Below are 21,504 nucleotides of genomic sequence, written 5' to 3'. Positions count from 1 at the left end.
AGAGAACTGTCTCTGTCCAGAACTGGAAAGCACAAAAATGATATGGCAGAAGGGGAAATCAGAGGGATTCAAAGTGTGAGAGGGATGTGTTGTTGCTGGCTCTAAGATACACAGGTCCACATGTAAGCACTAGAGAGAGCCCTCTAGGAGCACACAGTAAGTGGGAGAATGAGCAGGCAGCTTCTAGGAACAAAGACCAAGCCTTGGATGAGAGCCAGCAACCACAGTCCTACAACCAAAAAGAAAAGACTTCAGCCAACAATTTGAATGAGCTTGAAAGTGGATTTTCCCCCCAGAGTCTCCAGTAAGGAATGCAGCCCTGCCAGCAGCTTGATTTTAGCCCAATGCAACCCATGTCAGACCTCTGATCCAAAGAACTTGGACATAACAAATTTAGTTGTTTTAGGCTGCTAAGTTTGTGGTAATTTGTAATGCAGCAATAGAAAACTAATACAGGGCAGAAACTGTATTTCCTCCAACACATAACCTATTCGCCTCCCATAGTGATTGTTCAATAAATATATGTAAATGAATTTAGGCATAAAAGTTTGGAAGGTAGATAGCATTATGGCAATGGAGCTTAGAAAATAAGTCAGGACTAAAGATGTATAGTAGCTGAGCATTCTCCATAAAAATAACAGCTAAAGACCTGAGAAAGTACCTCACTGGGATGCTTACTTTATAGCAGGCACTGTGATGTGGTTTAGAGAATTAAATCACACAATTCATTCAACAGTCCAATGAGGTAGGTATACTTTTTTTTTCTTTTTGGCCACACTGTGCCGCACATGGGATCTCAGTTCCCTGACCAGGGTCAAAGTCGTGCCCCTTGCAGTAGAAGCACAGAGTCTTAACAATTAGACAGCCAGGGAAGTCCCAAGGTAGGTATACCTTTATTAACCAGTTTTACAGATGAGAAAACAAACATAAAACTGTTAACCTGTCCATGCTCACAAAGCTAAGATGTGCTAGATGCGAAATTTAAACCCTAGCAATCTGGCTTCAGGGCTCTTCCTCTTTAACTGCTAAACTGCACTATTTACATCTATATATACACAGCTGGAATACTGAGGATATATAAAACAATAACAACCAAAAGTACACTGAGAAATATACCAAAAACCCCAGAAAACATAATGGTTAAGACATAGGAAAAGAGAATGCGTAAAACAAGAGGAGTAATTACCTGTGCCAAACAAACAACAAAGAGAAGCCATGAGGAATGACGACTAAGAAAGGACTCCTGCCTAAGACAGTTAGGAAGTCACTGATGACTTTCAATATTGCATCATGCAGTGAACTGGTGGGGACAGAAGCCAACTGCTCTGAGTTAGTAAGGGGTGATAAGAAGATGAAGGCAACATATGCATATCTTTCCATAGAGAAGTACGTCAGAAGAAGGAAAAATACTAAAATAAAAGAATTAGGATCATCAGGTTCGAACCATTTCCAGATAGGGTAGACCTATTCTCCCATAATTTCCCTTGGAGCTATATTCACCACCAATCTTGAACCTCCAAGGCATGGAAAACATTCAAAGAACTTGAACCTTGACAGTTAAATTAACATATCATGAGTGCAAAAGGAGGCACATCTCTGTAAAGGACGTTCTCAATAAACATCTACTGAGTCTGTGAAGACACTGTGTTCCTTAAATCTCATTTGTTTTCACATCAGGTTGTGGCTCTTAAGCCACTCACCAGACTCCAATTCTAACTTAAATAATACACATCTATATGAAATAGAAAACGTTTCACAAGGTAAAAGGTAAGGAAGCTGTACAAAGCAAAGAACTTTTTTCTACCAGAAGCTTCTTTAATCGACTGAACAGAATGTACTTGCATAAACCAGGAGTGATATCTCTTTGCTGGTCTCACTTAGCCATGAAGCATGAAGTGGATCAGATAAAAAGGCCAAATTAAGATCGATAAACATGGCTGAGAAGGGCTGCTTTGTTTACATTTACTTTCTTCTCCTACCAAGTTTGTTTGCAACTAGACAATGTTCACATTGAGGCAAATAAACACAAGAACATATGTGATTTTTTTTAAATGTGCCCTTTGACTGTCAATTTCTCCCAAACAGGTGTTGGCTAAATGATTATAAATTGGCCTCTGGATACACCTCTTCAACTGAGCCGTACAGGGCTGGTGATAATATAATTAGACCTAAAAACATCAGGCTGGTGAATGCTTTCCATCTGTTTGGCAATAATGTTTAGTTAACAATAGTCTTTAAAAGAAGCACCTTCAACTTCAGTTCTTAAAGTTATTTATAGAGCCATTCTTAACACACCAGCACTCCTGCTAACAAGAGCTTTAGCCACTTGGAAATTATTAGCCATACGGCTGTATACAAAGAGAAACGACTGCATTTAACATCTGTATCTTTCCAAATTTACACGCTTCAACCTCATTTAGAGGCATTTCTTAATGAACAGTGCTACAGTGCTGCATTAATATTATACTTGCATCCACAAAGATCATAAGGAGCCAAACATTTTGTTAATGCCAACAGTAGGCCAAGCTGTAATGAAGCTGTCAGCATAAAGGACAAAATAATAGCTTCTTTAACCCTCAAACAGAATTTGTTCATTTGTGGACTAGAACATATCAATTTAAAAACTGCTCATGGGTTTGCTCACCTTTGTAAAGACAAAAATCTAATTTGGTGCTCATTTGATACAATTGTCTTTCCAATAAAAGGCTCCTAAAACCACCTTTTATTTCACGATAAAACAAGGACTATAACTAAAACTGTCATGAAATAATTACCTCGGAGAGCATACCTTATTGAGAGAATACAATTAATGTATTTTTCCCTTTCATTTTTTCACACTTACTTATCAGCACTATATTAGCATATGGTCTAACAGGAGAGATTACTTCATCTTCGCCTGTGGTAATATATAGAATCACTTCTCCTAACTGGGGGAAAAAACAAACAAACAAAAAAACCAGACAATTTACCCCTTTAGGATTAGCCTCATCTGTTCCTCAATTCCACAAGCATTATGAGACTTGCCTAGTCTTCTTTCACAACAGCAGCAAGAAAAGTTCCAATTGATTATAACTCAATTTTGTTAACTAGAAAGGGGAAGGCCCAATATTTAACTAGGTACCACCTCTGGAAAGATAGAAGAAGTTGAGGAGTGTATCAAAAGTATCAAATGATGATTATTTTTTAAGCATATGAAAAATAAGTTTGGAGAAAAGAAAAGAGACAAACAGCAGTAAAGACACTATGATTGCGGTGAGGAAGTATGGAAAGTTCCCTTCAGTGAAAATTATGTGTCCCACTTTTTAATTTTTTTAGATACTTAATTTAAAGGTTGACATTCAAAGTCTGTAAGTCTCTAAAAGCAAATTTAACTCCAATTCCTTTAGAAAGAAACATCACCCGGGTAATCTGAGGGAACATCTACCTCTACTTCGGTGCCAGTTATTTCAAAGAACTCCAGACAATTATTAAAAGTTTTGGGGGTTTTTTTGCTTCTTTTTTTAATGTTTAAGAAAAGCCTATAGAGATAGCCATACCAGAAAAATAGCCTTTCCTTTAATGATGTCACAGTACCATTCGTGTTGACCGGATGTCATCTAAATGGACTTCGATTGTGCAAGTTATACTGCTGGGAATGCACACATGAACAAACATACCAGAAGAGAACGGGATCAACATCATAAAGAAGCCGGGGAGCGGGGAAGCCAGAGAAAACAGAGAGGCCCAATTCCACACAGTAGACAGTCTTTCTCAACATAGTTCCAGATAAAAAAGATGATACTTACTATACTTTCTCTTAAAAACAGTCCACGCTTGACCATTATTAGATGAGTAATTAACTAAACTCATCTTGGCAGCATTATTGGAGCTGGTAATATTATTCTTCTGTAGAAATGGTTTTGAATAACAAACCTAAAGCACTAAATCTTTGCTATCCCTGTCAATATCACACGATGATAATTAAATGGTATTTATATTTATTGCTAAAACCCATCTCCTTTCATATGCTTAGAATATTCAAAATGTATTTCTACTGTTAGTTGTTCATTCCATACCTTATGCTCATGAGATATATCTTATAAAAATTCAACTACCAGAAAACAGAGAGTACTAGGTGACCTTTAACAGCAACAATTCTCCCCACTGGGGTCTAACTTTCTCCTTCTCCGACATCAGAAGGCTAGCAATGCTCCCTGTATATCGCCCAGCAACTCCAAAAGCTACAGACACTCAGCCTACCACTTCTGTGCAGGAGAAGCTGCAGCATCAGGAGCAGCAGGAACAGACTGTGCAGAGGCACTTCTCACCTGTGATGCCATGAAACCAATCTGTCCTTGATGGTCCTATGCTCACAAAAGTTGTTCCACTGAGAAGAACAGAAGTATGAAAGGTAAACTTTGCCATGGATACTTACAACTCTACCCTAAAGGGTATTTTCATTTACTACTCTCCAGATCTATCACCAGCAAAGCATAAAAGGTACCCCTGTGATTGAAGGGGAACAAAAAAAGAAATTATTTGGAGTCTTACCAGTGTTTTATTTGTGCTAGAACTTTCAAAACAGCACAATATCATGAAGTAAGTGAACAATCAAAAGGGGTATTGCTTTGTGGACTGATGGCAAAGCCAAAACATTACCAACCAACTCAGAGCAAGGTGAAATATCTTTTTGAAGTGGGCTGAGTTCTTTAGGCTTCTATATAACCTAGAAATATCTTCAAAGGTAGGAACAACAGAACTAATCTACTAGGACTGTATGAAAGCAGTACGTAAGATCCACATTTCCTTCCAGTTATTAAATTCCAAATTACCATTAATCAAAATATACTTTAAATATTTATCCAAACACATTTAACTCCCCAAAACATCCCATTTCAGTTTACCTATTTCTCTTACCTGATTTAACTACAAGCAAATTGGGGCATGGGCTGGGATGGGGGAAAAAAAACACATTAGAACAAGCAAGCAACACAAAACTAAGCTGGTAAATAACTTAATTTCTCTCTAAGAAAACAACTGATTTTAGATTTCTTTAAATGCCCAGACATTTGCAAAGGTTTGAGTATGCTAATTTTTTAATTAAAAGATATTTCAGCAGCGAAAGCTCTTTCATATGCACTACTGATTCTTCATCAAACGTTAACTTTCCAACTTAACACCAGTACAGCCAGTGGCAGCCTGAAGGTTCACCATCTGCTGCTACCCAAAGTCACTGTGGCCACCTTCAGAACATATGCATCAAAGCCTGGAGATAAGAGACTGAAGGAACACTGCCTAAGTCAGCATAAGGGCGATGACAAACCCAGAGGCAGGCAACAGGCAGGCTACCAGAAAATTCAGAACATCACGAACCATCAGTCACCTCTTAGAATACATACCCAAGGTCACAAGGGACTCCAGTGGCTGAACAAAAAGACAAGAGAAACACTACCTCTAACGGAATTTACTTAAGTAAATTAAATAAATGTGATGATTTTTTCCTTAAAAAGAAGAGGGGGTAGTTATTTTTTCAACCCCCTATAATTTTACTCAAAGCAAGCATACAATAAATAACATGAAATATAAATTTGACGGTGTATTTAGTCTATGAAACAATAATAAAGGTATATATATTTTTCAGGTAGTCCTAAAATAAGGTACCTTGCTTTGAAAGGTTTGTTTTCTGTGTATCATCATATTTACAATCCAAATGTTACCCAAGGTAAATGTACTTTGAGATGAGGTTTTATAAAATCCACAAAATAGCAATTAAAAACCCTGATTTCTAGCTACTCAAAAATCTTTTATTTAAGGTAATGATTACATTCACCATAATACCTCATATAGAAACAAAATACTGTGGTGTCTTTTAAAATATTAAAAACAGAGAATCTCAAGAACCTGGCTATGTATTCATCTTAAAAGAAATTCACTAATATGAAATTTTCTTATACATCATCTTTGATTCCTGGGTTGGTTTTTTTGGTATCTTAAATGCAGTTAGAAGAAAAGCAATATAGAAAGTATTTTTTACAATACATAAAGCATCTTTTAATTCTTGATTTTTAAATGGCATCAGATATATTTAGTTTGCATTTATTCAAACCTTAATCCAGATTTTTCAAAATTCTTCCAAGCTTCCACAGTGAATTAGTTATAAATTAATTTAAAACTAGGACATTATTAAGCATTTGTGTACCCTAAGAACTGTCATAATAAAGTCCATTTGTCCTGACCTCTATTTAAATTGAACACACAACCTGTAGAGCACAACCGTCTTCAGTTTCTACAACTGAACACAACACTGTTGTGTGTGTGCCCCACGTGAACACAATCCATGCCTCTGTGACTTAGTAACTTCAATAACAATCATGATGATTTTTTAAAAGATCACAGTTTGTCACTGTGATAGCTAAAAATAGAGTAAATGTTACCAAAATAACTTTATCTTCCAAGATATGTTATGAATATATTATGAATCATAACATTGAAAAAAGAAAATAAGCATATTTGGGTGGTGCTAAAAGAGATCTGCAAATGCAAGTAATTTACTCAAAATTTAACGGCCAGTCATTCTCACATCGTTTCATTCCTCCAAAGGGCACTGAAATATGATTGGCAAAGTTTGTTTTCTTTGACAGACTAATATCAGGATTAGAAAAGATAAAAGGAATTTCAAGGCAGTTTCTCTACTTTACATCTAAAAGTCACTTGGAGGACACTTGGATTATTCTTCCTTAGGTAAATAGCTAAATCTAAACCTGCCCTAGAGCAACACAAAATACACATGATCCTCCAGAAAATAATCCAGGGAGTAATTATTTCAACCACAAATATGAATTTTAAATCTCTTATATTCCTATTAGCCAAGTGTCAATGAATGTGAGCCATTCTTCAATGATGTCTCATACTAGGATGTGAGGTTAATGATTTAGTGAAAAATAAAGCTATCACAGAAATGTCATATATATGTATGAAAAAAAGTTTTACTTTGTATAATTTTTCAAATCCTAGGCCTATACATCTATTACTTCATAAAACATGCTTCCAAAGGACATGGTGTGTCTTTGTAAGAAAACGGGATATAAATACAGTAGAAGGCAGAATATAAAAGACAGAGAAATTGAGTTTAAAACAGAAACGTTGAAGAGCTAGGAAAAACATCCACTTAGGAGGCTCTTCTCAGATCCAAATGCTTTAAAAGCTAGATCTCTACACCTTTGTCATTCTCATTTTGATTGTCTGTTTTCTGTTTTTGCAAAGCAACTTGCCCAAGGCCACAAAGAGATTATGCTAAAGAGCGGTTAAAACTCTGAAGTTCTGGGTTTATAGGCCCAAGTTCAGCTTATGTCATTCAGTTCCATAATGAAACCATTTATACTATTTCTTTGGTTTGAATTCTGAAGTTCACTTGGGATAATGACTTAACACTGTTAAGTTTAGATGAAAATTAATTCAATTAAAAGTACAGTCTGTTGTTGTATTTAGCTTTAGATCCTTCTTATTTGCACTTGTTAGAAACACCTGATACTCCAGTGCTGATATAAACTCTGTCCATTCATACTCTGGTTTAATATTTTCATTTTGCTGCTAAGTGTGCTCCATAAATATGCTCAAATTTATAGGCCCTGGAAACTGAAACAAGTCCCTAAGAAGCAGCAAATATGTCCACATAGCTGTTATATAGTGTTCAAAATTCGTGCAGTCTGTACTCAGTAAATGCCATCTTATAAGGGTAACAGATGGACACAGAGGTTACATCTTCAAGTCAATCAATACGTATCTAAGTTGCCAATGTCAGAGATAGCCTGATTTCAATTCAGAAGAAAATGCTTCAAGGGCAAGAAAGCCTTAAATGCTATTATTTTTAAGTGTTTTAAATGAGTTTTGCACTTTTGTAGCCGCTGGAGTTGAAATTTTGGTACTGATTAAAATTTAACAATGTTTTAATATGACCTAGAAATTTTATTTAGCAGAATACAATGTGTTCATGCTCTAAAAAATTCCAAAATATTTTAAAGCACATATGAAACACAACACTCATTCCCAAACTGTGAACTTCATTGGTTGCAACTATTTCCCTGCCAACAATCTACAGGTGTATTCTGTGAGAGAGGATGAAAAAGGGGGATGATGAGTGTTGTGACAGTTTTCAAAACTACTCCTCTTGCTTTGATCCTGAACATGTAGTATATTTTGAGGTGCAGACTCAGAGTATTTGAAATCTTAAAACACATGTAATATCTCTTTTTGTCCCCTTTATAACTAGTCAGCAAGCATTTATTAAATCCTTACTTCATGGACAGCACTGTATTTAGTTAGGCAGTATCAGAGAAAATAAAGAAGGATAAGATATAGTTCCTGCCCTCTAGGACAGGTTAACAATATATTTAAGGCAACTAAAGGTATACGAGTGAAAATAATACACAACCGAACGCTAAGTTGTGTTAATTCGAAGAAAGGAAAGACGAGTGTTACAGTTAAGGCAGAAATAAGCTTTCAGCTAAGTTTTGAATAATGGATTAAACATACGTAGGCAGGAAGGAAAAAAGAAGAAAGGATTCAAGCAGTTGAAGAAGCTAGAAAAAAAGGCATGTTCTAAGTCTCCCATACCCCTGTATATTGTATTCCTTTAGCTTGAAACACTCTTCTAGGAGCTAAACCCTACTCATTCCTCATGCCTTTGCTTTGCTTACTTTAAGAAGCCACTGGAGAGCCCCAAGCTAGGTACCCCTCCTACATGTTCTCACAATACCCTACTGTACTTCCTCCACCCAAAGCAGTTTCACGTTGTATTGTAATTGCTATTTCCCACTGAATTATAAACTCTGAGAAGGCAGAGATCAGCTGTTTTATTTATCATTATATATCTCTCCAGTGGCTATTATCACACCTGCCACAAAGCAGGAGCTCAATAAATATTTGTTGAATGAATGAATTAATCAATGAGAAAAGAGAAATGGAAAAGACCTGGAGAGAAACGGTGAGGAGGCAGGCCAACTAGCATAAATGGTCCCTACCTTTTTTAAGATAATGTGAGTAGAGAGGTATCATTCATTCAATCATTCATTTTTTTCCCAACACATATATACTGAGTACCTGCTATTTGTAAGTCACTATGCTAAGTGTCAAGAATACAAAATTAAATAAGATATAGTCACCAAGCTGGTGTTTGACATGTTATAGAGGCTTATTCTCCAAAGACACATATCTTCTGCACAGGATTTAGACTATCTTCTGTCCAGTAGATGTCTGTGAATACTGTAAAATGTTATATATAAAAATCTTAGTTTTTAGGAAGGAAGAAAAATACTTGTTATTTGAGGCATATGAAGGGTTGTGGGAGAAGGCACAGAAATTATATCAAAAACTACCATGCAATACGGATGAATGCTATGACAGGTTCAAGGCATTAAAAGGACACAGCAAAAAATATTAAATCAGACAGCAGAGGTAAGTAAGCAAGGGAGCCTTCCAAAAGAACCCTGTAGGATTCTTGGTCCTAATTTGTTGGGAAAAAAATTGTTAACAACTTGAAAAAGGTAAACAAAGATATGTTGATCAAAATTATGGACACCATGAAACTGAGAGGACTGCACAATGTGTTAAATTTAACATTCTCTGAAATACAGATCACTATCCCCTTTAGAAACTGCATTAAATAACAGTAAAGAAATATTTAAAACTATACAATAATGACTACAAAGAAAACAAGAAAGGAGATGAGAAAGAAAAGTTTTAGAAGACAGAAAACAGAATGAATCAGATAGATACTACAGACAGCTAAAGCAGGGACTGAAGAGTGGTACTGAAAACAGGGGCACTACATGAAAACCTAAACACCAAATTGATGAGGACACTAGTCCTCCTTCAACCCCTGGGCTCCCAGAATGCTAGTTAGTCTAATACTAGATCCCTTGGTAAGAGATGTAAAGATTCTTTTCTAAGAAAACTAAATAGCCTAAAAGATAAGGCATATAGATACTGACTTGATTATGTCTCCTAATAAAACACCTGGATTATTACCCAAATTGAAGGTCACCAAATGCCCAGCTCAATGAATGAAAAGAAAAAAAAAAAAAAAAACTCCCACCAAACAAATCATTGTGAAATTTTAGAACAGTAGGGACAGGGAGAAGACAGGCCTCCAGCTAGAAAAAGGGAGGAAAAAAAATGTGTCAGAAATTGGAATGCAATATACAAGACTGATGAAGAGAATTCCCACAATAGCAAGACGTGGAAGTGTGATGAGGAAAGCTGTGCAGAGGGCCAAGAGAACAGACCAGTCCAGACTTGAGCAGAACAAGGAAGGAATCCAAGAGGGAAGACTCTGAGAAAACCACTGATCTAATGTAGTATCTCAGGTGTCTGATTGTATTGAGACGTTTTAAAGTTGCATCAGGAGTTCAGTAATAAATAATGATAGGGACATAGAAAAAAATAAGCAAATAGGGGGAAATGAGGCAATTTATGTACTTCAAGAAAAATCAAAAATTTGTACAATGAAAGTCCAAAGATATTTTAGCAGATTGAAATTTAGGCCAAATTTAAGCAAAATAAAATGAGAAGAAACAAACAAAACACTACCAATTGGAAAGACAATACACTGTGTTGAAATAACTAAAAAATGGTTATTGGATAAGGGCAGCACTAAGGAGTAAAGTGGCAGTATTTGGCTCGAGAAAAAAGGACTTTCTAAGAGTTTCAATTGCGTGAAATGGGATGACTGGCTTTGAGACATTAAGTAGCTCTGTCTTTATTCATGCTCCTTTATAGTCTCTTCCATGCTGTTTTAGAATTTACATACTGACCTATATCTCTCCTGCTAGACTAAAGAGAAGTCTAACACAGTGCCTAACACAGTGCCTGCCACATGGCAGCATTCAAAAGAAGTTTGTTAAATTAATAAATAAAAGGCCCTGAAGCTGAACAGCCATTCAATGGAGCACTACAGATGGGCCACAAGATCTGTAATTCACTGGGTCAGATGACCTTAAAGTCCTTCCTAACCCTGAGATTATATACCCCAAGCCATTAGGAGGTAAAATGAAACTAGTCCCTTTATTTTGAAATTACTTAGGTTGTCCTATTATAAAACTGACCATACAAATCTATCCCTAAAAACATATTAGACAATCACACTTTAAATACAAAAAGAATTTGACTTCTTTGGAACAAAGATTCTATTAATCTAATCTATTAAAATTAATAAAGGGTTTTGCATGTATAGAATTCATTTTGTGTACTCTTTATTATAATTAAGATGTGAATTTCAACAATAGACAGAATAAGATATTAGAGCATTGAATGTTATGGAACATAACTAAAACTCATATGTGTGTATCAAACATGTGGTCGTCCCTTGTTTTAAAAAGCAGGTATATTAGATGTGGTTCCTTAAAGATGATATTATTAATTATAATCAGAGCCTATTTTGATTCCATATAGCAACACTATGGGTAAACTATATTCCCTTCAACAATATGCATAAATTAGTTTGTGGTTATTAATGTTATCTTCACAATCTAGCTCTATTGTTAACTATTCCTTAGCTTCTTGAAGCAGTTTTTGGTTCACAACAAAGTTAAGCAGAAAGTACAGAGTTCCCATATGCCTCCTGTCCCCAAACACCCACAGCCTCCATTACTATGATCATCTTTGCACCAGAGTGGTACATTTGTTAAAACCAACGAACCTACAGTGACACACTATTATCACCCAAAGTCCACAACTTATATTAGAGTTCACTCTTGGTGCTATACATTCAATGGTTTTTGACAAATATACAACATGTATCCACCATTATAATACCACGCAGAATAGTTTCACTGCCCCCCAAAATTCTGTCTCTGCCTATTCATCCCTCCTCCCTCCTCCTAATCCCTTGCAATCACTGATCATTTTGCTGTCTCCATAATTTTTTGCCTTTTCCAGAATGTCATATAGTTGCAATTATATAGTATGTACCCTTTTCAGATTGCAATATGCCTTTAAGGTTCTTCCATGTCTTCATGGTTTGATAGCTCATTTCTTTTAAGTGCTAAATAATCTTCCACTGTCTAGATGTACCACAGTTTATTTATCCATTCATCTCCTGAAGGACATCTGGGTTGCTTCCAAGTTTTGGCAATTATGAATAAAGCTGTTATAAATATATACATGTAGATTTTTGTGTGGATGTAAGTTTTCAACTCATATGGATAAATAAATAATGAGCACAACTGGATCATATAGTAAAAGCATGTTTAGTTCATTAAGAAACTGTCAAACTGTCTTCCAAAGTGGCTGTACCATTTTGCACTCCCAACTAGCAATGAATGAGAGTTCCTATCATTCCACATCCTTGCCAGCATTTGGTGTTGTCAGGGTTCCAGATTTTGGCCATCCTAACAGATAGGTATGGTATCTCATTGTTGTTTTAGTTTGCATTTCCCTGATGACCTATGATGTGGAGCATCTTTTCATATGCTTATTTGCCATCTGTGTATCTTTTTGGTGAGGTTCCTGTTAAGATCTTTGGCCCATTTTTTAATTGGGTTGTTCATTTTCTTATTGTTAGGTTTTAAGAGCTCTTTGTATATTCTGGATAACATTCCTTATGATATATATTTTTTATAAATGTTTTTCCCCAGTCTACAACTTGTCTTCATTATCTTGACAGTGTATTTCACAGAGGAGAAGTTTTTTATTTTAATGAAGTCTAGCTTATTAATTATTTCTTTTATGGATCATGCCTTTGGTTATATCTAAAAAGTCACTGCCATACCCAAGGTCATCTAGATTTTTTCCTATGCTGGCTTCCAGCAGTTTTATAACTTTGTGTTTTCACTTAGGTCTATGATCCACTTTGAGTTAATTTTTTTGAATAATGTAAGATCTGTGTCAAGGTCCCCTTTTTTCATGCGAATGTCCACTGGATGCGGTATTCCACTACCATTTGTTGAAGCAACTATCTTCTCTCCATGGTATTGCCTTTACTCCTTTATCAAAGACCACTAGACTATATTCATGTAGATTTATTTCTGAACTCTCTATTCTGTTCTACTGATCTGTCTATTCTTTCACCAGTCCCACACAGTCGATTTCTGTAGCTTCACAGTAAGTCTTGAATTTAGGAAGAATTAGCTCTCTGAGTTTATTCTTTTCCTTCAATATTGTGTTAGATTTTCTGGGACTTCTGTTCCTCTATAAAAACTTTAGAGTCATTTTCTCAATATCCACAAAATAACTTGCTGTGATTTTGACTGGGATTGCACTAAAAGTATAAATCAAGCTGGGAAGAACTGACATCTTGACAATAACCAGGCATCCTATCCATGAATATGGAATACCTCTCCATTTATTTAGTTCTTTAATTTTTTCATTAGAGTTTAACAGTTTTCCTCATATAATGTTGTACATATTTTGTTAGATTTATACCTAAGTATTTCATTTTCTGTAAGTGCTGATGTAAGTCATATTGTATTAATTTAAATTCCCCTTGTTCACTGCTGGTATATAAGAAAGTGATTGACTTTTATACATTAACCATGTATCCTGCAGCCTTCCTATAATCCTTTATTAGTTTCAGGAGATTTTTTGTGCTTTCTTTATACAGAAAATCATGTCACCTTCAAACGAAGTTTTCTTTCTTCCTTTCCAATTTTCATATCTTTATTTCCTTTTCTTGTTTTACTGCAGTAGGGAGAACTTCCAGTAGGATGTTGAAAAGGAGGGATGAGAGAGGACATCCCTGCCTTGTTCATGATCTTGGCGGGAAAACTTTGTTTCTCACCATTAAGGATGATGAAAACTACAGGAGCTTTGTAAATGTTCTTTATCAAGTTAAGGACGTTTTCCTCTATTCCCAATTTGCTGAGAGTTTTTGTCATGAATGAGTATTGAATTATGTTAAACGCTTTTTCAGAGTCAATTGATATGATGATGTGATTGTTCTTCTTTACCCTGTTGATATGCTGGATTACATTAATTGACTTTAAATGTTAAACCAGCCTTGCACACATGGGATAAATCCCACTTGGTCACAGTATATAGCTCTTTCTATACATTATTAGATTCAAATTCCTAATATTTTGATTAGGATTTTTGTACCTATGTTCATGAGAGATACTGACCTATAGTTTTCATTTCCAGTAATATCTTTGGTTTTGATGTTAGGATAACACTGGCCTCAGAGATTGAGTTAGGAAGTATTCCCTCTGCTTCTATCTTCTGGAAGAAATTGCAGAAAATTGGTACAATCTCTTCCCTAAACGTTTGGTGGAATTCACCCGTGAAACCATATAGGCCTGATGCTTTCTGTTTTAGAAGCTTATTAAGCTTTATAGAAGCTTTATTAAGCTTACTGGTTCAATTTATTTAATAGATATAGGCCTACTCAGATTGTATATTTCTTGTGTGAGTTTCAACAGACTATGTCTTTCAAGGAATCACAGAGTTGTTCACAGTATTCCTTTACTACCCTTTTAATGTCCATGTCTGTAGTGATGTCCACTCTTTCATTTCTGATCTTAGAAATTTGTGTCATCTCTTTTTTTCTTAGCCTAGATAAAGGCTTATTGATTTTATTCATCTTTTCAAAGAACTAGCTTTTGGTTTTGTTAATTTTCTCTATTGATTTCCTGTTTTCAATTCCTATGATTTCTGCCTGAATTTTTATTATTTCTTTTCTTCTGCTTACTTTGTATTTCATTTTCTCTTCTTTTTCTCATTTCCTAGGATGCTAACTTAGATGACTCATTTTAGATCTTTCTTCAGTTTTAATATATGCATTCAATGCCATAACTTCCTTCTAAGCACCACTTTCACTGCATCTCACAAAGTCTGATAATGTTTTTTCAATTTCATTGAGTTCAAAAATATTTTAAAATTTATATTCAGATTTTTTATTTGATCTATGTGTTATTTAGAAGTATGTTGTTTAATCTTCAAGTATTTGGGAATTTTCTAGTTATCTTTCTATTACTGATTTCTAATTTAATTCCACTGTGGTCTAAGAGCAGATATTGTATGAGTTCTACACCTTCAAAGTTGTTAAGGTGTGTTTTATGATACAGAATGTGGTCTATCTTGATGAATGTTCCATGTGAGCTTGAGAAGAATATATTTTATGCTATTGTTAGATGAAGAAGTCTGTAAGTGTCAGTTGCTTCTAATTACATTGACTAGTAATTTCAGACAGTGCTGCTGAGTTCAACTATGTCCTTAATGATTTTCTGCCTACTGGACCTGCCCATTTCTGATATAGTGATGTTGAAGTCTCCAATTATAATAGATTTACCTATTTCACCTTGTAGTTCTATCAGTTTTTTGCCTCATGTATTTTGATGTTCAATTATTAGGCACATACACACTAAGGACTTATATCTTCTTGGATAACTGATCCTTTTATCATTATGTAATGCCTTTGATAATTTCTAATAATTTACCTTGCTCTGAAGTCAGCACTGTCTGAAATTACTATAGCTATTCCTGCTTTCCACTGATTTGTGTAAACATGGTGAATCTTTCCCTAACTTTTTACCTTTAATCTATGTGTCTTTTTAAGTGACTGTCTTATAGATAACATATAGTTGGGTCTTGTTTTTTGATGTACTTTGACAAGTTCTATCTTTTAAATGGTACACTTAGACCACTGAGCTTTATGATTATTTACTTCTTTCTTTCTTCCTTCTTATTTTTCCTATTTTTTCCTCCCACTCTTTTCTGCCATTTGTGGCTTTAATTGATCATTTTTTTTCTCCATTTTAGCAAATAAATTATACCTCCTTTTTTTACTTCAGTGCTTATCCTAGAGTTTGCAATATACATTTACAACTAATCTAACTCCACTTTCAAAAAAAATCACACTGCTTCTCAGGTAGTACAAGTACCTTATAATAGCAAAATATTTTCAATCCATCTCTCACATCCCTGGTATCACTGCTGCATTCATTTCACTTGTACATAAGTATATATAAGCAAATATATACATACTTAATTATACATAATTGGATACACTGTCATATTAATATTTTGAACAAGCTGTTTTTTCTCTTTCCAGTATTCCCACTATGCTATGTCTTTTATAGTTATATCACAGTTTTTGGATATCTTGTTACATTTTTTTTAGTCTTTTTTTCCTCAATTGCTTTTCAGTTTGAAGTTTCTATTAACATATTCTCAAGTTCAGAGATTCTTATCTCGGATCTGTCCAGTCTACTAATGAGCCAATCAAAAGAATCCTTCATTTCTGTATATTTTTTACCTCTAGTTTTCTTTTCTATTCTTTCTTAGAATAAAATTCTTTCTCTCTGCCTACATTATCCATCTGTTCTTGCATGTTGTCTACTTTTTCTATTAGAGCACATAGTATATTAGTCATAATTTTTTTAATAAATTTATTTATTTATTTATTGGCTGTGTGGGGTCTTCTTCATTGCTGTACATGGGCTTTCTCTAGTTGTGGTTAGCGGAGGCTACTCTTCGTTGTGGTGCATAGGCTCCTCATTGCCATGACTTTTCTTGTTGCAGAGCACAGGCTCTAGGCTCACGGGCTTCAGTAGTTGTGGCACATGGGCTCTAAACCTCAGGCTCAATAGTTGTGGCACATGGGCTTAGCTGCTCCACGGCATGTGGCATCTTCCTGGAGCAGGGATCGAACCTGTGTCCCCTGCATTGGCAGGTGGATTCTTAACCACTGCGCCACCTAGGCAGTCCTAGTCATAGTTGTTTTTAAATTCATGACCTGATAATTACAACATTCCTCCATATCTGAGTCTGGTTCTGATTCTTGCTGTCTCTTCGAACTATGGGGTTTTGCCATCTAGTATGCCTTGTGATTTTTTGTTGAAATCTAACATGATATACTAGATGAAAGCAACTCCAGTTAATACTTTTTTAGTGATGTGGTGGTAAGATGTCTGGAGAGGGGAGGAATTCTATAGTTCTATGATTATGTCTTAGTCTTTTAGTGAGCCTGTGGCCCTGGGCTATGAACTTCACAAGTGTCTATCAGCTTTTCCCCAGCCCTAGATGGATGGAACCAGATGGCTACAGGGAACTGGAGTTGGGTACTTCCTTTCCCCTACACACAAAGCCAGAGCCAAACTGGAGTTTGGTATTTCCCTCCCGCCAAGTCAATTAGGCTCTGATAAGAATAGAATGCTCTGCTGTATTTCAAAATGTCTACTTTTCCCCTTCCCCTTTCAGGAAGCCTGAAGGGATTTTCTCTAACATTCACTGTGAGAACCTGGTAGAGCTCCAGGAGATAAAACTCAAACAAACTTGAGAGCACACCCCTTGGAATTTTTAACTCTCAAACTTGTCCCTATTGAGTCTCTGGCAATTTGTCATTTACAGTCCAGTTTTCTACCCTGGGACTACTTCCCACAGAGGTTTCTGCTCATGGGTTTCTGCTTCAGTAACCTATGACTCTCTGTATCCAATGTCTGCCTCTCCAATTTGGGGGGCAGCTATTTGCCCTATGACTTTATGCCTGTGGTAGATCTCAGAAGAGTTGTTGGTTTTCAGTGTGTTTAGCTTTTTACTTGTCAGGATGGAGTGGTGCCTTCTAAGATCTTTACATGGTAGACCAAAAACAAAAAGGTACTATAGTGACTTTTAAGTATTTATAAACATAGGTTTCAATATCAACATTATTAGTACTATGCTACACATAAAACCACTGTGACGAATTACTTCATTTTAAATATATCTACATCTATAGTACTGCTGGATATACTATAATATACTGAAACTATGATTATATGATTACATTTGCAGGTTATAATTTGAGAATTGTTACTGTAAACTACTATTTTGACAATATACTATATATCTAAACTACATACTAAAAACGTACTAGCAAAGTGTATTGTTATCTTATATATGTGAAAATTACTATAATTTAGTATAAAAAATATTCACAGCAGTGATTTCTTAAAAGTTTCAACAGAATAATAATAAATTTGCCAGAAAAAATATGGAAGCATATTGCATTAGCTCACTTTTGTTGTAATATATAATCAATAAATTGTAGCAATAATTATTAATCCTTATCTAGTTTATTAGTAGTTTTTTAAATCTCTTTGTCCTATACTATCTCAATTCTTAAATAGAATGAACTATGAGAAATGAATAAACTAGGAAAAATATAGATAATTTTGTGACTTTCAGAATGATACATAAATGGAATCATAAAACATATAATTATATATTTAAGATTGGCTTTTTTATTCAGCATAAGCCCTCGAGATCCATCTCAGTTCGTGTTTGTATCAATAGTTCATTCCTTTTTATTGCTGAGTAATATTACATGGTATTGATGTACAGTTTGTTCATTTATTATAAGACATTTTGGTTGTTTACAGTTTGGGGCTATTACAAATAAAGTTTTCTAATAAGTGTATAGTGATCCCTCATTATGATCTTATTTTGCATTTCTCTAAGGACTAGCAATGTTGAACATCTTTTCATGTGCTAATTTGCCATCGTTTCATTTGGTGAAGCGGCTTTTTGTATCTTTTGGTAATTTTCTGGTTGTATTGTTTGGGTTTTTTAATGCTGACTTTCAAGAATTCTTTATACATTCTAAATGAATCCTTTGTCATATATGTGATTTGCAAATAATTTCTCCTAGTGTGCAGCTTCTTTTCATTCTCTTAATGGGTCTTTCACAGACCAAAAGTTTTTAATCCTGATAAAGTCAACTTATCAATTTTTCCTTTTATGAATCATGCTTTCAGCGTCACGTCAAAAACATCTATAAACCAAGGCTTAGCTACTGAAGGTTTTTTCCTGTGTTTACTTTGAAAAGTTACATAGTTTTACATTTTACATTTAAACGTATGATCCATTTCGAGCTAATTTTTATATAAGATGTGAGGTATAAGTTAAGGTTCATTTTTTTGCCAATAGATATCCAACTGTTGCAACACTATTTATTAAAAAGACGATTCTTCCCATACGGTCTGCTTTTGTACCTTTGTTAGAAGTCAGCTGGCCGTATCTGTGGGGCTATTCTTGCCTTCTCTATTCTACTCCATTGATTCATGTGTCTCTCCCTACACCAATACTACACAGTCTTGATTACTGCATAGCTATATGTCTTGAAATCAAGTAAACTGATTGTACTCACTTTATTCTTTTCTTCAAAACTGTTTTAGCTATTATAGTTCCTATACTTTCCCATGTAAATTTTAAACTAAGTTGGCCTAGGTCTACAAAAAAAAAAACAAAAAACAAAAAAAAAAAACCACTAGAATTTGACAGAAATTGTGTTAAAATTGTGCGTCAATTTGGAGAGAATTTACATCATTACTATGTTGAGTCTTCCAAGCCAAACATGGTATGTCTCTCTAATTATTTAGATCTTTGATTTTTTTCATCAGTGTTTTGTACTTCACAGCATAAAAGTCTTATACATATTTTGTTATATTTACACTTAAGTAGTTCAATATTTTTGGAGTGATTGTAAAGGATATTGTACTTTTAATTCCATTTTTTGTGTGTTCACTGTTAGTATATGGAAATAGAACAGATTTTTGTAAGCTGATTTTATATCTTGCAATCTTGCTGAATTCACTTATTAGTTCTAGGTTTTTGATAGGTTCTATGTTTTTATATGTGTAGACCATCATGTCACCTTTAAATAGGGTCAATTGTTTTCTTCCCTTCCAATTCACATGCCTTTTATTTCCTTATCTTGCCTAATAGTAGTGTCTAGAACTTCTGGTACTATGCTCAACAGACGTGCTAAGAACATGCCTTGTTCCCAACCTTAGGGGTAAAGCATTCAGTCATTCAGCATTAATTATGGGATTAGCTGTGAGATTTTTATATTCTTAACCAAGATGAGGAAGTTCCACTCTATTCCTAGTTTTTAAAGAGATTTTTTTTTAAATCAAGAATTGGTGTTGAATTTTTCAAATGCTTTTTCTGCATCAATTGATACAATCATACAATTTTTCCTCTTTATTCTGTTAATGTGGTTGGATTACACTGATTGATTTTCAAACTGAACCAACTTTGCATCCCTGAAATCAACTCCACTTGGTTATGGCACATAATTCCTTTTAGATACTGCTGATTTCTATCTGCTAATATTTTGTTGAAGATTTCTGTATCTATGAATATTGGCCTGTAATTTTCATTTTTGTACTGTCTTTGATTTTGGTGTTAGGATAATATTGGCCTCATAAAATGAACTGGAAACTGATCCACCTTCTTCCATTACCTGGAAAAGAATATACAGAATCAGTGTCAATTCTTTAAAACTTTGGTAGAATTTTCCAGTGAAACCAGCTGAGCCCCAGGATTTCATTTTAGGATTTTTTTTTTTTGACTGTAAATTCAATTCCCTTAATAGTTACAGGGCTATTCAAATTATCCATTTCGTATTAGGTGATAGTCTACACTTTTGTATAAAATAGTCCATTTCATCTAAGTTATCAAAGTTACATGTGTAGGGTTGTTTGTGGTATTCCTTTGTTATCCTTTTGATGTCTCCAGAATTATAACAATATCCTATTTCAATCCTGATAATATAATTTGCATCTTCTCTTTTATTTTTCTGTCAGCCTTGCTAGAGGTTTGGCAATTTTACTGATCTCTGCAAAGAATCAACTTTGGGTTTCACTGATTTTTCTCTATGGCTTTTAATTGCAACTGATTTCTGGTCTTTATTTCAATCCTCCTACTTCCTTAAGGTTTATTTCTCTCTTTTTCTAGTCTATTGGACTGAAAGCATAGATTACTGATTGGAGACCTTTCTTCTTGCCTAATATAAACATTTAGTGCTATAAAATTTTCTCTCAGCACTGCTGCAACTGTGTCCCATCAATTTTGATATGTTCTTCTTTTGTTTTCATTCAACTAGATGTTTTTCTTAATCCCCTCTGAAACTTCCTATTTGATCCATGGATTATTTACAAGTGTATTGTTTAGTTTCTAAGTAATTACAGATTTTCTTGTTATCTTTGTTTATTGCTTAATAATTTAATTCAGATGTGGTCAGAAACCATACCCTGTATGATTTAAAGCATTTTCATTTCATTTAGGTTTGTTTTGGGGCCCTGGAAATGGTCTATCTTGGTATATGTTCCATGTGCATTTGAAAACAATGTGTATTCTGCTATTGTTGGGTACTATGTTCTATAAACATCAAATGCTTTTGGTTGATGGTGTTGTTGAGTTCTCCTATATACTGCTGATTTTCTTGTCTAATTGTTCTATCAATTGTTGAGAAAGGGTGTTGAGATCTTCAATTACAATTGTGAATTTATTTTTCCTTTCAGTTCTATCAGTTTTTTGTATGTGTGTATCAGTATATTAATACACCAAATTGATATTTGGTGCATACACGTCTAGGACTGCTATGTGCTCTTAGTGGATTAACCCTTTTATTGTTACATAATGTTCCTCTGTCTCTGCTAATTTTCTTTGCTCTGAAGCCAATTTTATGTTTTCTATTTGTTCTCTTGTGTTTTCTGTTTCTGTTTTCTTTTTCCTGCCTTTTTGTGGGTTACTTGAACATTTTTTAGAATT

General features: G+C 34.7%; 1 protein-coding gene across 12 annotated transcripts in view; it reads right to left on the bottom strand.

Annotated features, from left to right (window-relative positions):
- Positions 1–21,504, bottom strand: part of RPS6KC1 (ribosomal protein S6 kinase C1) — a 193,621-nt gene that overhangs the window by 43,768 nt on the left and 128,349 nt on the right. The window contains exons 1-2 of one of the 12 annotated variants that reach the window (XM_057725877.1): positions 4,897–8,156; positions 4,415–4,485 (exon numbers count right to left, since the gene is read on the bottom strand). The exons of 9 other annotated variants lie outside the window; for them this stretch is intronic. Coding sequence is in view for 1 of the 3 variants with exons in the window: in XM_057725874.1 (XP_057581857.1) it covers positions 3,537–3,596 (60 nt within the window). In the remaining 2 variants the exon portion in view is untranslated. 2 more of the 12 variants (XM_057725879.1, XM_057725874.1) reach the window with 2 other exon arrangements.

The sequence above is a fragment of the Hippopotamus amphibius genome, chromosome 3, assembly GCF_030028045.1.
Source record: "Hippopotamus amphibius kiboko isolate mHipAmp2 chromosome 3, mHipAmp2.hap2, whole genome shotgun sequence".
Lineage (NCBI taxonomy): Eukaryota > Metazoa > Chordata > Mammalia > Artiodactyla > Hippopotamidae > Hippopotamus > Hippopotamus amphibius.
The sequence above is the reverse complement of the archived record's forward strand: the minus strand, read 5'-3'. Positions and strand labels throughout refer to the sequence as shown.